General features: G+C 38.4%; 1 protein-coding gene across 1 annotated transcript in view; it reads left to right on the forward strand.

Moving 5' to 3' along the window:
* The window catches only part of Bmpr1b (bone morphogenetic protein receptor type 1B), a 143,750-nt gene that overhangs the window by 111,537 nt on the left and 15,129 nt on the right, over nucleotides 1-17,084 (forward strand). The window contains exons 3-8 of the mRNA XM_052178486.1: nucleotides 879-981; nucleotides 1,461-1,563; nucleotides 7,887-7,983; nucleotides 9,155-9,293; nucleotides 14,535-14,727; nucleotides 15,464-15,761. Coding sequence (XP_052034446.1) covers nucleotides 879-981; nucleotides 1,461-1,563; nucleotides 7,887-7,983; nucleotides 9,155-9,293; nucleotides 14,535-14,727; nucleotides 15,464-15,761 — 933 coding nt within the window. The remainder of the gene's footprint in view (nucleotides 1-878; nucleotides 982-1,460; nucleotides 1,564-7,886; nucleotides 7,984-9,154; nucleotides 9,294-14,534; nucleotides 14,728-15,463; nucleotides 15,762-17,084) is intronic.

Here is a 17,084-nt window from a genome sequence, read left to right on the forward strand (position 1 = left end):
TGAGTGGGAACAAATAAGACTTCCAATTCAAGGCCCGATGCTGTAACTGCTTCTATTGAACCTTATGTATATATTCATACTTTCTCACAAAGTCAATTCCACCATATGTAAAACAGAAATGTTATCATCTTCAAATTATTGATAAGAAGACTAAATGTCATATAACAACTGAAAGTCATTTTTATTTAGGAAATATTAAATTTGACTTAAATCAAGATCATTCTGTATATTCTATTTTTACCCATGCCCAATACTGTTTGCAGCCATGCTTTATGTCTTGCTGTGCCATGCCAACCCAAAGAGAGAGTGTACTAAGAACCATAGCCTTCATTGCCTCTGCTGCGTTTGGTTGACCCCTCTTCTGCCCATCTTCAAGCACCATGCCTTAGATGGGTGGATTTCACTGCCTCCAATGAGAGCCAATCCCTGCACTCGCAGGCACAGCTTTGCTTTTCCTTCCTCTCTTTCTCAGCGACTTTGTGATATTTTAGAAACCATTAATGTTCTCTGACCCTTAGTCTCCTCACATAAAGGATGAGGATGGTATTATGTCCCTCAAGTTGTCTGTCTGGAAAGGTGATAGGGACAAGATAAGTCCACCGAGAATATAAATACTTTTTAACGGTAATTAATGATACATAGAAATTTCACTCCTCTCTTTCCTGAGTTACTAAGTGAAGAGAAAATGACTTTAATGATCAGTGCATATCCTTTCATAGATGAAGATGTTGGGATGTCCTCAACAGTTTATAGGGAAAAAAAGAGGGGGCAGGGCTTTTCCCTGTGTGTGATGAAGCCTATGGAATTAGTTTCACTTTAATTTTATGAGTCATGCGTTCTCCTCCCACACTCACTTGCTTGTCCTTTTTGGCCTTCAGCACAGATGGGTACTGCTTCACAATGATAGAAGAAGATGACTCTGGAACACCTGTTGTCACCTCTGGATGTCTAGGACTAGAAGGGTCAGATTTTCAATGTCGCGTAAGGAAAATAACTTAAATTTACTTTGTAACTTACATTGGCACAATAAAGCAATCCTTTTGTCATTGCTATCCCATGTTGAATAATTTGCAAAATAACTGAAAATTCTCAATAGTCAATTCTTTCTTTGTTTTCAAACCATGTCTTTTAAAAATAGCTGTTAACATATTGTTTAGTTTCCAATTAGACTATCATTAAAATCCAGATTATTTATTGATTAAATAGAGACTTCATTATTTGTTTATTCCATGTACTCTAGTTGTCACAAGTACAATGCTATTTTATTGAAATGGAAATGCTACATTATAAATGGTACATTATAAGTTGAAATAAGTTTTCTGGTGGAAACTAACCTTTTCAAGATTTTGAGGAAAATTATTAGATATTAAATGGGTTCTTCAGTGGCAATCTAAATTTTAGGTAGTCTGACATTTAAATATAGAGGACACTCACTAATAGCTATTGGCATTTCATTTTAGGATACTCCCATTCCTCATCAAAGAAGATCAATTGAATGTTGTACAGAAAGAAACGAGTGTAATAAAGACCTACACCCTACTCTGCCTCCCCTCAAGGACAGAGGTAAGAGGGTTTGTGTGGGGGGGGACTTTGCTTTCTGAGAATGAGCACTGGACTCTTTTCCTTTTCCAAATTCATTGGTACCTTGACAAGGTTTGTTTTTAATTGCTCTCATTACCCACTGCTGGAGTAGAGTGCTGACATCATGACAATCAACAAATGTGTGAAGATCATGGCTTAGTGGCTGTATAGAACTGTGTTCTTAAGATCCTTGTTGGCTTTTCCCCACTCTCTCCAGATAGCTCCAGCTTGGAGAGCTGACAGTGAGCTGCTAGGAGGTAGAGAAAATAAATAGTGCTGAATATTTACTCCTTAAAATTACTCAGAATTGGGACTTAATAAAATCTACTGTGCCATAATGTGCATTTGAAAAAATAAAGACCTTATAAATGACTAAATGAAAGATTGTTTGGTCTACCACATTTTATTTTATCTCCATAACAAACTGGTTTTATTAAATTAATAGTGTATTTCTAAAATGGGTCATGTGTTTAAATGTTTTAATTTCAATGCTTACATACTTAGGTATATTTAAAATGATAACTATGGCATACTTAAAGACATTTTTTGGCATGGCTTTTGACAGCAGCCTCTAGATTTTCTTTCCTTTTCTTAAGCTCATCACAAATAAATGATTTATAAGTACTATAGATTCCTAATTTTTATGTGCATAATTTAAAATGAAACTTCAAGATTGACATTATTTCTTGAGAGTATAGTAGCTGAAAAAAAGTGGTGTTTCATAGTTTTGACAATGTTTCATAAATATATTCCCATTACAGCATTGAAGATTTTCAGATTTATTCTAGAAATTCATATAAGAAGTTCACAGTTTTCCTTATTTCTTTTTGAAAGAACCATCCTAAGTGTTAGAGATACAGAAATTGAAGAGGAAAATACTGCTTGCAAAAATGGTACACTAAGTTGTAAAAATTACCATGAAAAAACTTAATTTACATTTGGTCATGATTATCTCATTAGTAGAGATAGTTTACAAATTATATTAAGGATGGTTTAGTAACTTTTCTGTTTGCTGTAATAAAATACTCTGACAAAAAAAGCAACTTTGAATATAGGGTTTAGTTTGACTTAGTTCCAGAAATCACACACACACACACACACACACACACACACATACACAGACACACACACACACACACACACATACACACACATACACTCAGAGAAAGAGAGAGAGAGAGAGAGAGAGAGAGAGAGAGAGAAAGAAAAGAAGGAGGAGGAGGAGGGAGGGAGGGAGGGAGGAGGGAGGGAGGGAGGGAGGAAGGAAGGGAATGGTGACAGAGACACAGAGACACAGACAAAGAAAAAAAGAAAAGAAAATGGAGTCAGGCCATCAAAACTCAAAGTCCAACACCTACCCCCATGATATATTTATTCTAGCAAGGCTTTACCTCATAAGGATCCCTTAACCTTCCCAAACATCACTACCAGCTGAGAATGGAGTGCTCAAATCCTTGAGCCTATGAGGGCATTTCTCACTCAAATAGCACTGTCACATCCCTGGCCCCCAGAGGCTTATGGCCATTTCATGACACAAAATGCAGTTAGTCCAACTTCAAAGGTTTACATATTCTTTAACAGCCCAACACTGTTCAAAAGGGCAAAATCTCTTCTAATACCCAAGGGTATCTTTTCACTGTCACCTGATATTAGAAACGAACAACCAACCAACCAACCAACCAAACAAACAAACAAACCCACATTCTATGCTTTCCAATGTCCAAGGCATAGAGTATGCGTACTCATTCAGAAATGAATGAATGGGGCCATAGTAAACACAATTTTTAACAAAGCAAAGTGATAACCCAGTAGTGCAAAGACCACCAGACTTCTTTTCAAATGGCTTAGATGACTCTATCCCTCTACCTTTGCGATATACAGCACAATTCTCTTTCTTGGCTGGTTCTATTCCCCTATGCAAACTTCCTAGGCAGGTATCCCACTGTTCTGGCATCTCCAATAACTTGGGGGGGGGTTGTTCTCCATCTAAACATAGACTTTATTTTTATACCCTTATGTAATGGCCATTGGAGCCCCTTCACAGGACTTTCACTCTGCTATGGTACTTAGTCTTAGACACTCTCTGAGATCATGATGGAAGGTCCCATAACATCCTCAATATTATATATTTCGGGCAACCAAAAGTAGTATAGTGTGGACAAGAAGCTTATCTACCAACCAAGGATGAAGCATGGGACTGTGTTTATAAGCAGGTTTTATATGCTGAATCCACACAAAAGTGTCCCTAGATATTTGCTTTCTTGGAGTAGGAAGTCCCTTGGGATATCTCCTTTCACAAATTGGAACTTTAAGTGGCAGTATGTTGTTTTCAGGGCACCTTTCCTGGTAGTCAGTGTAGCCCAAGAAGGATCTTGTCAATAGTTGTAATCTTGTAATTACACTCTTCAGTCCATGGCTTGGCTGGAATCTCAAGCCTCCTAGTCCTCCTTTCCTCCCTAAACTGCACTTTTTAAAGTTTCTTTAAAACATAAGAGTAATGCATAAGAGTAATCAAGAATAACCATGCCACAGCATCCACATCATGCTGCCTGAAATGTCCTCGGCCATAGAAATTAGTCCATTTTTTAATTTCAAACTCAAATACGTTTTCACCCTTTATGTAGAATGCAACTATATTGCTTGCCAAAATTTCACGTGAATGGCCACTAGCTGAGTTGCCATTTGAGACGCATTGAAGAGATTTGTCTCCAGTGTCTCAGGTTACTCAAAACTCCTGTCTTACTAGCATACACAAGAATGGCCCACTAAGCTCTGCCCACAGCACATTCCAGCCTGAAGTACACACTCTTCCACAATCCTGCAGAAAGCATCATGGTCAGGTTCTCTACGGAACCAACCCTACTTTTCTGTTGACAGATTCTGTATGAGTTATTTTTCTGTGCTGTGGTAGAATATCCTGACAAATGGCAGATTTGGAGAGAAATAGCTTGTTTTAGCTCCCAGGGTACTTATAGTCCACCATGATGTAGAAGGATGACTGATGGAGTTGTTGGCTGAGCATGAGCACATCACAGAGCTAGTTCTGTGTCAAATGGCAGGACAGCACAGTAGCCATAGAGAAGTGACATCTAAACAAGAGTCAAGGATGAGCAGGCATTTACTAAATGGGTAAAATGAAATGTCAAATGAAAATTAAAATGACTAATGCAAGCCAGATATTATACACTAACTCAAACATTTGAATCATATAACCCCAGGAGGTATTTGGGGGGAATATTCCCATCTAAAGATGAAAATTTGCAGTATGAAGGCTGTGACAGAATTAAGTTTTTTATGAAACAGCTGGTGATTCCTACTTGTCTCTCAGAGGGATTGTCACTTGCCTGCAGAGTTTCCATTTTTCTTCCTCCCTGTGAAGTTGGTGTTGGTGGTGGTTGGGGCGGCATAGGTAGAAAGGTGTTATGACAAAAGGGCCCCAGATACTGTTCTCTTCATGTGTGTCTGGAAGTGTTTCCTTCCGGGGATATTCACGTTGCGTTCCCAAGCAGGCAATGACAGAATAACACAGGACCGATATGAAGAACAGACATGGGTTGATTGATAAGGATCATCATCTCTTCCTGAGCCAACACAAGCAAGCAGCCTATTTGACTGCAAGAGAGGGTTACTGGGGAATAGAAAGGGGAAATACTGAATAACGCTAACCTTAGGTACAGCACTGGATGGTAAAGAAGTCCCTTGGGTCCTTGAGGATTTGTTCCTGCCATAAGTGAGAAATGTAATGAGTAATGAGAGCACGGTCGGCAGTTCACAGTCTGAGCTCTGCATCTACACGAGAAGGGAGAGAGAAGCAGAGTTTTAGCAGAATTATAGCATAGAAGTGAGAAAGAATTCTGGGCTCATGTACTGAAAATTCACAGTGATCCTGAGGTTAGATTTAATCTTAGCAGAGGAACATTCCTTTAGGATTCCTAAACATGTAGAGCTGTCCTTAAAATTGGAAATGATAGTATCAGCTGTGTTTTCCACCAAGGTTCCATCCTTTAGATATATATGTAGGGCAGAGAAGATAGAAGCTTAGTAAAGTAACACATCACATCATATACACTTGTAGACTTTTACTTTTAAGAACATATAAGTAATTTTAACATTTATCAAGCAATATTTTCCAAACAATGTACGTGTAAATTGTTACTCCTTATTGTAATGGCTTTTTGATTGGTATTTCAGTAGTTGAAGTTTTCTTTCCCTGGGCCACTTACAACAGTTCTGAACTGGATAATTAAACCAAAAACTACTAATTACTGATAGTTTTCATTTAGTCTTCTGAGATGAAGGCTACTTTCATTCATATTTGCAGGTAATATGAATCATAAGTTAGTGTTAAATACACATTTTAGACTGCTGAATATGTTGTATCAGTTTATCAGATTTGTTGAGAGAAAGTGTAAAGATCCACAGGTTAGAGTTTGCATTCTGTGCAGCACTGCAAACTAGGTTTACTTTCAACTAACCTGTTAGTGTCCCAGTTCTTACAATTATATAACTATTTGTGACATAGTATCCTTGTTCATATTATTTGTAATAAAAACTCTGAATTATTTAAAAGTGGATAGCATAGCAACATTGTCCTACAACCTCAAATACTCTAAACTAATACAGGCACATACAATTTTAAAAAATGTGAATACAAGTGTTTATGCATGTGTATGCCTGAGTGTACATCTATGAGGATTGTTTTCTGTAAGGGGTGATCAGAGAACAAGAGAATTATGTCACACTTGATAAAATATAAATGAGAACTGTGGGTCAAGAACATACTGGAATGCTTTATTCAAGTTTTTGTCAAATAATTAAAACAAACACTGATAATGAATTGGAAATTGTTTTAGTGTTTTTAAGGGGCATTTGGTAGTATCCATGAGAAGATTTGTAATGTCTGTCCTCTGATATAATAGTTTTACATCTAAGAATGTTATTTAGACAGTTATCATCAAAGATGGGTATGTTAATTGCATAATTGTATGTATTATAGAAATTCTGCATTATAGCAAAATATCTTAAATGTATCACAACAGAAGATTAATTTCTAATTAGGATGTTTCTATGCAAAATGCCATCTCATCTTTGAAAATAACTTGTGGGAAATGTTCACAATATATAAACAAAACTATCTGCCAACATAGTGCCAATCTTGTCATCACAACCCTTGTGAGGCTAAAACAGAATGGGTTGAAGTTTGAAACAGTCTGGGTTACATGGTGATTCCTCCCCTATCAAAGAGAGAGGGAAGAATCTAATTACAAGATGATATAGTATCCTTTATAAAACTCATTTTTGTTTACTGAAGTGATACAATAATGCCACCACGTGTGGCTTTGGTCAGTAAATTGCTAAGGATGTAATAATTTCATCCAGTTTGGTCAATTGGTCCTTTTAAAATTTTCTTTCATGGAACGTATCCTACTGTTTATTGTGTAAGTGAAAAAATATCCTGCCAAAATTTGAATATGTCTTATATATGTAGGGGAATAGCTGGGAAACAATCTTCTTGTACTGTCTGAAGCCATATCTTCTAGTCCTCCCGTTCACAGATACGTGAACAATACCCATCACTTTAGCCAAGGTCATGCTGTACCTTTAATAAGGTGGCTAATTCTGCTACTGCAAGGCTGTTTAAATAGCTCTCAGCTACTGCACAATCCCCCCCTCCAATCACCTGGGATGACTGGTTTTAAAAAAGATGATAGTGAAGATATTGTAAATAAATATTTCTGGGTTTGGTCTCTCAAAACATTCTAATCCCCGTGAAGCTTGAGTAAGCTTGCTTTAAGCCGATCTGATTTGTCAAGAACTTAAGTTCACACCAACAATGCCTATATCCTCATCTTTTACAGGACTTGAGGGCTCCTCATGCTTTGCATCTATCAGAAAGCAACTGTGGATATAATGACTATAGAGTTGCTTTTCTCTCGGATGCCGGCTGAGAAGAGCCTACACACCCAGCTCCTGACTCTGGGCTACACAGCAGCTCATGCCCTCATGTTAGGCTCGGGGACACATTTGCTCCCCTTGTATTCTTTCTGTGGCTTTCTTCTGTGTCAGGTCAATTCCTTCCATACAGGAGACTGGTGCCATTGAAACAAACATCTAGCTAACTGGATGCATCTACATCTGAGGGTATTATCAACAGCCAAGCATGCTGTTTTGAGTACATATGTGTTTTTTTAAAAACACATTATAATTTCCCCCTATTTTGTATCCCCCTATTTAATACACTTTTGGAAAAAGAGTTCATCCCTTTTAAGTAAAAATATAAGTTGTTCTGTGGCTTTCTTTTTCAGATTTTGTTGATGGACCCATACACCACAAGGCCTTACTTATATCTGTGACTGTCTGTAGTTTACTTTTGGTCCTCATTATTTTATTCTGTTACTTCAGGTAAGTATTAGATGCATACATGGAGTTTCGTGCTCTTAGTGAGATCCCTATATTAATATTTTTTAGCTGTTCCTGCCTGTCAACTTTTTGCAGCATGGCTTTCTTTGTCCCTAGATCTTAGGTTGATCTGAAAATATCTGCTGCTGTTGATAGAGATTCACCCCAACAGAGCTATAAATAGATGCCTGTCTCATTTCTGTTTCAGACATTACTCAGTTAAGATTTTCATCTCTAAGGAAACACAGATAATTGGAAAATTTAGTGACTAGTTATGCCTTAGGTTTGATGCTAATTAAATTAAAAAAACATATGGGAGTCAGAGTGATTTTAGTAATTCCTTATTTCCTGACTGCAAATTTCTCTAGGATTATAACTTTTATAGAGTAAATATTAAAATGAACTGAGTTTAGTTATATTTAAGCTTTTTGTAAAGAACTTGTTTTCTACTTTGTGAAATATAGAGGTTTAAGTGTTCATACTATTTGAGCATCTAACTAGTCAACTGTAACATTCTACAATAAATCAATTAGTTAACTAAGATAAGTTATAGAAGACATTATATGTTAAACATTACCATGCCTTAAGGTTTTATTTTTATGTCATGGTCATTGTATTGTTTTCCACATCATTTTATGTGAAAGAATTCCCTGACATACTTTGTTAAAATGCATTTATTTATCTAGTTTTGTGCATCAGTGTTTTGCCTGTAAGGATGTCTATATAAGAGGATTGGATACCCTGGAATTGGAGTTACAGACAGTTGTGAACTGCAATATTTGTGCTGGGAATTGAACTGAAGTTCTCTGGAAATGCAACCAGTGCTCCTAACTGCTGAGCCATTTCTCCAGGGTCCCTGACATACTTTAATAAACAAAAGGGGGAAAAAAACTCCGAATATTTAAGTACTTAGGGAACTTAAAGGAAATGTTTCTTGGAAATGGATATTGGAGCTATTTGGAAAGGCTAACAGAATATAGTCTGCTTATATATAACATTTAAAGGACACAGAGAAAAAAATTGCACATGACTGAATGAGAAACATCCCAAGGGCTAGCAAATAGCATTTCATCTTGTGTTTATTGCTAAATTCCACGATTAATGTTTGTCTGCAATGTTTTATATCTGACATTGCATTTAGGTTTTTAAACTTATCTCCTTTGTCCATGCTTAGGTATAAAAGACAAGAAGCCCGACCTCGATACAGCATTGGGCTGGAGCAGGAGGAGACTTACATTCCTCCTGGAGAGTCCCTGAGAGACTTGATTGAGCAATCTCAGAGCTCGGGAAGTGGATCAGGCCTCCCTCTGCTGGTAGGAGAAGAATATAGCATGGATTCCAAGGACATTTGTTCTCAGATTGTCAGTTTCCCTTTACTTAAATAGACAGCAGTAGAAAAGAAGGCTCAGAGACTGTCCAGTGTCAGATCTTAGATGTGGGGCTTTTAGATAACATTTGATATGTTGGGGGTGAGATTATTGTTTTCTTTTTAATGTAAGCATCTGTTTACCAGCCAGACCCTAAGTCATCCTGATCAAAATTCGATTAGAAAACAATACATGTGGGGCCTCTGCCCTCTGTTTTTGTTGAGGATTGATTGCAGTTCTGTACTTTGACCTGACTTTCTAAGGCGAAAGCATTATTATCACCCTTTGCGAAGGAAGAAGGCTGCATATCAGCAGTATGGAGAGAGTTCAGGCTGAGGTCGGTCTTTTCCATCTAGGAGAGGCTAAATTTCTGATAGCCAGTACTTCCAACTTTGACAAGAACACATTCCTTATCAAGACACTTGCTTGGCCAAGAAATGTGTTTGATTCTTTTATAGACCACAAAGTAAGGTGGTTGGAATTAAGGATACAAGTAATTTCAACGAAAACTAATTTCCTCAATGAGCTTTAGTATTTTAGCAAGAGAGGCAGAGAGAAAGCATATATGTGTGTGTGGGGGTGCATACACATGCCATGGCTTGCAGGAACTGGTTCTTCACCTTGTGGTGATGGAGGATTGAACTCAGGCTTGATGACAAGTGCTTTCAATTTTGGGGTATCATACTGGCCCCTTAGAAAGTCATGAAATTGACTCTGAGACTTTCGGCTCTGGTTCTGACTTGTGTGTCTTGACTTGTTTCATCTGGCAATCTTCTATTTGCCTTTGTAGTTAACAGTTTAAGACCAAACAGAAAACAACCTGTGATTGTGCAGCCATTTCACTCATTATAAATAGAATGATAATACTTAGGGCTTTAAAAATTTGTCCCAATAATCAAATAGGTGTTTTTTAATTTTTATACTTCAATTTGTATGAAGCAATCATAATTATTGTTATTTGTATCTCTGTAGCATTGTATTTTATTTGTAAAGAAAAGTACAACTAGTGAAATCTACTTGGTACTAATGAGTCAGATGCTTCTGCTCTTGGGATTCTGACTAATTTGACCTGAGTTTCTCCCAACTCATCTCATAGAGCTGCAGTCATCTTTCTATATTCTTGGCTACTGCTTTTCATCTTCGCAGGGCAATCGTTAGCTTAGCCTCTCCTGTCTTCTGTAGATCATCTCTCCAGGCTTCATGCGGATAACATTTAAACTCCACCGGGCCCCGGTCCTTTGTTGCTGCTCTCCTGTCTCTGGCCTGAGCCCTGCGTCAGGTCTGAGCAGTTAGTTATTCTCAAAATAAAACATGGCCCTTGTCTTCACACATGTAATTGTTGAGTGGAACAGTCCCCTAGTTTATTCCTCAAGGTCTCTTTCACACAGGGTGGAGGGTTGAGATTCCAGGCTGAGGTCCTCTTACCATTTCTCAGTTAGGTAGGCCTAGAGTCTGGGTATCCTGCAACATAACATAGTCTGTTTACTGCTAATGTTTCAACTTCAATGATGTGCCTTATGGCGATGGGGTATACTCCATTGTATCCACGTCTTCTCCTTCTGACATCTATTCTGTTAAAAAGTTGGCCAGTCCTGGGAGTAAAAAGTTTTACCGTGGGATTTTTTACCATCTTCTGGGATCCTTTCTGTTTCTATATTCTAAATCCCAGCCCAATGCCAATGCTTGGCTTTTCTCTGGACGAGCTTTGTATCGCTACAGCAAAATACTAGAGAGATGAATTCAATATTTTATTTAAAATTTTTCATTTCTGCTTTGACACACAACTCCTCTCAGTTTCTTCCCTCCTTCCTACTAGCCATACTTCATGTTCTTTGTTTTGTTCTTGTTCTCTTTCAAACACAAAACAAAAACCAAAAAATACATGAAAAAGCTAATAATACAAAATACCCAAACAAAACAAAATTCCACCAAAAAAAAAAAATCATGGACATTGTTCATTTGTTGGCCAACTCTCCTAGGCATGACTGAAGTATGGGTCATGTACCCAGTGATGTTCATTAGACAAAAGTCAATTTTCCTTTTTCCAATAGCTATCAGTTGCTAATAGTTTCTTGGTTAGGGGTGGAACCCTGTATCAGCTCCCTCCTATTAGTGCTAGGATTTTGTCTGGCTTGAACTTGCACAGGCCCTGTGCATATTACCATGGTTTCTGTGAGTTTATACATCCTGCTGTGTCTGGAAGATGCTCTCTTTGGACTCATTCACCACCTCTGGCCCTACAGTCAAACCACAGACAACCAAACTCTCTAACCTTGTAAAGCTCCAACATAGAAAAATGAACAAAGAATATCTGTGATATTTAATTACTATAACGTGACTCTAAAAAGAAAATTATTTCATGTGCACACATACATGCACAAACACAAATATATACAAATATTTTGCTTAATTAGAGCAAATAAATATATATGGGAAAGATTGTTCTAGACTTTGTTCAAGAGCATTAACATTGGGCTGGGAAGATGCTCAGTACTTGGAAGTACTTCTGCTCAGGACTAATGTTCTTAGTTCTATCTCCAGATCAGTAAAAAGGCAGGAGAGGACTCACTCCTCAGAGGTATCTTCTGACCATTACATAAACATCATAGCATATATGCATTGTGACACATGAGTTATCTTCTAACCAACTCTGTTTTGGGGGTTATGGTTGCACACTGAGGTGAAAGTGCATGGTACAATAGGACTGTTCATCTCCTGGAAAGAATGGGAAACAAGAAATTTAGAGTCCTATACTCCCCTTTGGGGGCACATTCCCTGTAACCTACAGAGCTCTGACTAGACCTTATCTCTTAACTCCTCACATTTGAAACAAGCTAGAGACCAGACTTTGAACATATAGATGTTTAGGGGAAAACTAAGAGATAGAAATAATAGCAAATTGTTGTTAATTTTTTCTACACATTCAACTTTTTTTCTCAAAAATGTATCAGTGTAATTGAGATTGAAAACATGCATGCAGAAAGTGCAGGAACATTGGTAATATCAAAAGCTGAAATCGGTGTTTAAATTTTAAATGTACGTTCAGGTTCGTTGGTGATATAATCTCAAAAAGCAAGTTAAATTTTGTTCCTCAGTCTAGCTTGATGGCAGACTTTCTTGGAGGTCTGCTGTGTCTGTCCCATGCAGCACTGCCATTGCCGTCAGGCAGGACATTCATTAGGGAAGACATCTGGTTTCTAGAAAAGCAGCAGAGCTGTTTTCTAGGCTAGATTTAGCGATTCACAGAGCAATGCTTGTAGCCTCTGTAATTTGGATGCACTATTTCTTTAGTAATGGTGCCATTTTTCTTCCAAGTGGCAGGTTTAACTGTTTGGTGTCTGGCTCGCAGCTAGTTCATTCTCAATGCTCCTATCTTCTTGTCTGGGTAGTAGACATATTGCCTACCAAAGGTCACCTCATAGGGAACGCCTAGCTCTGAGAGGGAGGAGCTGCTTTATGGATGGATGTGTCTGGTTGTTTCCTCCTCACGTCCTGCTTCCTGGACTGCTAGTACTTCCTTCTGTCTTGGCATCTTAATTTAGGGAGAGTGCTGCTTTCTTTTTCTTGTTCATGGCATTAGCAGCCTTAAGAAGAAACTCAGAACATCTTTAGTTGATAATATCACTCATCCTGGAACCACAGAAAAAATCTTAATTAAGGGATCTACAGAATAATGTTCATATCCTAATTCTTTGACTCTGTTATGGTGTCAGGCAGGAGGGATTTAGGTTGCCAGCCCATGAACTAGGAAACGCAAGTGGTTATGTGTGTTGCGTTTCCACCATTGAATGTTCCTAACAAATACAAAAACAGAAAGTAAGGCTTTAAGCCTATATTTGTTATATAGCTTTGTATTTATTACAGTAAGATTTTATTAGCATTATGTTCTAGTTCTCGTGTTTGAGGGAGATTATATCCTAAGTAGACCAGGCTGGCCTCCAACTAACAATCTATGTACTTAGTTTCCTGGGTTCTGGGATTATAGGTTTGGGTCCCAAGATCTGGATTCTTTCTACTTTCTGAATTTTATGAATAGCCTACAGGGGTTAGTCCTCTCAGCCAGGAGACCATTGATTCAGTTCACATCATGCAGACAGTCAATTACATTCTACACCACTTAATTAAAAGGTTTCACCATGTTTTTATAAACTCTTTGTAATTCTTCAGATTTCTTTATAAATTATTAAATGAGCTTTCTCTTTTTTTCCACCATTTTTTTATTTTCTAAATTCTTTGTTTACATTCCAAACGCTTTCCCCTTTCCCAGTTCCCCCCTCCCCATATGTCCCATAAGCCTTCTCTCCACCCATTCTCCAATCACCTCCCTCCTTTTTCTCTGTCCTGGTACTCAATTGTCCTACTTCTGCTGTTTGAACTACTGTTTTCTGTCCCTAGTTTGTATTTTTTTTTTTTTACTGTGACAAGTATCTCTTTCTCTTCAAATACGGAATTTTCAACTATCTTACCATGCCTGCTTGGTCTTCGTTTAGTTTCTGTTTCTTAAACAGTCCCTGTGGCTATTTGGCGTTCTTCTATTACAGAATTGTAAAAATCCCACTAAAAATCTGAAGGGATGCAGGTCAGTGGTGTTCTTCTTTTGTTTTGAATGAACTCTCATTTCCCTCCACCCCCTCAGTTTTTGTCTTTCTCTGCTCTTCTTCGCTTTAGGTGTTTGTTGTTGCTTTTGTTTTAGTTTTGTTTTCTGTTTTTCTTTTTAATTTTTGGTTTTTGGTTTTTAAAGACAGGATTTCTCTGTATAACAATTCAGGCTGTTCTGGAGCTCAGTTTGTACATCAGGCTGGCCTCAAACTCACGGAGATTCCTCTGCCAATGCCTCCCAAGTGCTAGGGTTAAAGGGTTGTACCACCATGCCTGACCACTTTAGGAGGGAGTTTTTATAAATTTCCTTGTGTTCAATAATTGTCTTATTTAATGGATCTATGATTTGTCATGTGGGGGCAAGACTTCCTTCAGAATACTTAAAATTTAAAATTGACAGTCATCCATCTGAAATACATGTAAAAGAAAACAGTAAAGCTTAATAAATATAAGTAAGTTATGAATATAAGGAATAATATTGACTACATATTTTTACATGCAGTCATTCCTTCTTCCTACTCTGGAGGAAAGCTTAAACAGCTCTGTAGTTCTGTAAATATACCAATGAAGTGTTTTGATCCGTACCAGGTCCAAAGGACAATAGCTAAGCAAATTCAGATGGTGAAGCAGATTGGAAAAGGTCGCTACGGCGAAGTGTGGATGGGAAAGTGGCGTGGAGAAAAGGTAGCTGTGAAGGTGTTCTTCACCACGGAGGAAGCCAGCTGGTTCCGAGAGACTGAGATATACCAGACGGTTCTGATGAGGCACGAGAACATTCTGGGTGAGTCACAGTCTACGCTGCGATATCTGGGGGTTTCCTCACATTCTTCTGTCTTTCTCTTCACATCTGCATATGAACTCATCTGTCTAGACCTGTTACGAAACTTACGCTTTCTTTCTGGCATGAGCCCCAGAGCTCATAAGCCTCTGACGAGGACCTCACAGGAGGCATGACTAAGGTGCTTCTGTGGATGGGTCATGGGATGGAAATGTTATACTCTCCAATGATATTTATTTTTTTTCTCCAGAAGCAGTAAGTGCAAATGAAATACTAGAATTTCTTAAGGTTTCTTAGGGAGTTGAAGGAGCATATTTGGATTTAAATGTTGTGAAAAGTTATAGGCATTTTATTTGCAGACTTTATTTGTAGCTTGAGTTTATATTGAGACTCGGGCTCCCTTTCCTTCCCTCAGCTATATGGGAACTGCCTGCGTAATTTGAGGAGGAGTGGACCCAGCCAGTGACCAAGTCTTCCGTTCACCATGCCTTGCTTGTAACTGTAATACCAAAGAGTGGCTTCAGATCGAAAATCTTAGGTTTTTTTTCCTCTCCCTCCAATTTTATCCCCTCTGCATGGTATTAGTACTTTAACACTATCAAGGGCATATTCAGAAAACTGGGAAAGAGGCTAAACCAAAGATATCTGGAAAAGGAAGACCGAATATTTGAGCACATGAATGATTCCTCATTCTGTCCAGGAAACACACCCAATCCTCTTTTCCTCTTTTGCCTTTCAGGTTTCATTGCTGCAGATATCAAAGGGACTGGGTCCTGGACTCAGTTATACCTCATCACAGACTATCACGAGAATGGTTCTCTTTATGACTATCTGAAATCCACTACCCTGGATGCAAAGTCTATGCTGAAACTAGCCCACTCGTCCGTCAGTGGCCTGTGCCATTTACACACGGAAATCTTCAGCACTCAAGGCAAACCAGCGATTGCCCATCGAGACCTGAAAAGTAAAAACATCCTGGTGAAGAAAAATGGCACCTGCTGCATAGCAGACCTGGGCCTAGCTGTCAAGTTCATTAGGTTAGTACATGGGTCAAGAGACACCCATTTTGAGGTTATTTTTGAGTATTCTAGCTACTTTCCACAGCTCTGTCCTATGATAATTCAGTGGTTGATGACTCATAGATTTCAACTTTATTGAAGAGAAACATGCCATGATTTTCTTGGTAAAGATGGTATGTTTGGGTCAGTCCTCTTGTTTCCATCCTTATCAGTGCCCTGGCTTATCAATTGTTCTATACAGCAACACAGCTGTATAGAAAAGAGGGGGTTAATGCCCGTGCTGGGTGTTTTTGTGTCAAGTTAACACAAGCTACAGTCATTTTGGAAGAAGGAACCTAAATTGAGAAAAATGCTTCAACAGAATTGACTTGTGGTCCAATTCTTTTCTTTCTTTGGTTGATGTTTGATGTGGAAGGGTCTAGCTCACTGTGGGTGGTGTCACCCCTGGGCTGGTTTTCTTAGGCACTATAGTACTGAAGAAGCAGGCTGAGCAAGCCTTGGTGAGAAAGCCAGTAAACAGTACTCTTCCGTGGCTTCTGCATCAACTTTTGCCTCTAGGTTCCTAACTTGACTTCCTGACTTGACTTTTGATTGGTCTTATAAACTGTAAGGTGGAATAAGCCCTTTCCTCCTAGAGTTGCTTTGGGTCAGTGATGTTTTATAACAACAATAGAGAGTCTACGGAAGACAATGCCCTGAGAAACTACATCAGAATTCTGCATGGCATTTGTAAACATGGGGAGGATTCGAGAAGAACCAGCAGCTGAATGGTGGCAAAGACCATGTTTTGTGTGTGGTACAGGATTACTTTATAAATGTTTGTGGGAAATACTGTACACCAAGGAACAAAGCAGAAGATATTCAATGATGTTAGAGACTATTGCCTCCGGACACAGCTACTTGGACTTACTTGTGTCAGTGTGCAGAACATGCAGGCTCCTTGGTATGTTGGTAGCCCCTGCACAGTAAAGAGCGTTTTACATTCAGGAGCTGCAACTCTGTCTCTCTTTAATCAGTGTATCTTCTTTTATCTAGGAAGCACATCCAACCAAGGAACCAACACAAAATCAGAACTGAAAGCATTATTGTTTGTAATTGCAATTTTGTTTTTGTAACTCAGTTGCTAAAGTCTCTAGTGTGAACTTTGCAGATTACAACACCTTGTTGCAATGGGAAAAGGTTAGGTATAGCAGGTGGGGATGATTTAGAGAAAATGGCTTCTCTAGTCTGAAAAGAAAGGAAGGTTTATTTGGGTGAATAAATCCTTGCATAACTACCTTTAGAATACTCAGTCTAGGCTAACCCATTAGCACAGCTCTGCCCATACTTGTGAATATTTTC

Source organism: Apodemus sylvaticus, chromosome 4, assembly GCF_947179515.1.
Source record: "Apodemus sylvaticus chromosome 4, mApoSyl1.1, whole genome shotgun sequence".
Taxonomy (NCBI): domain Eukaryota; kingdom Metazoa; phylum Chordata; class Mammalia; order Rodentia; family Muridae; genus Apodemus; species Apodemus sylvaticus.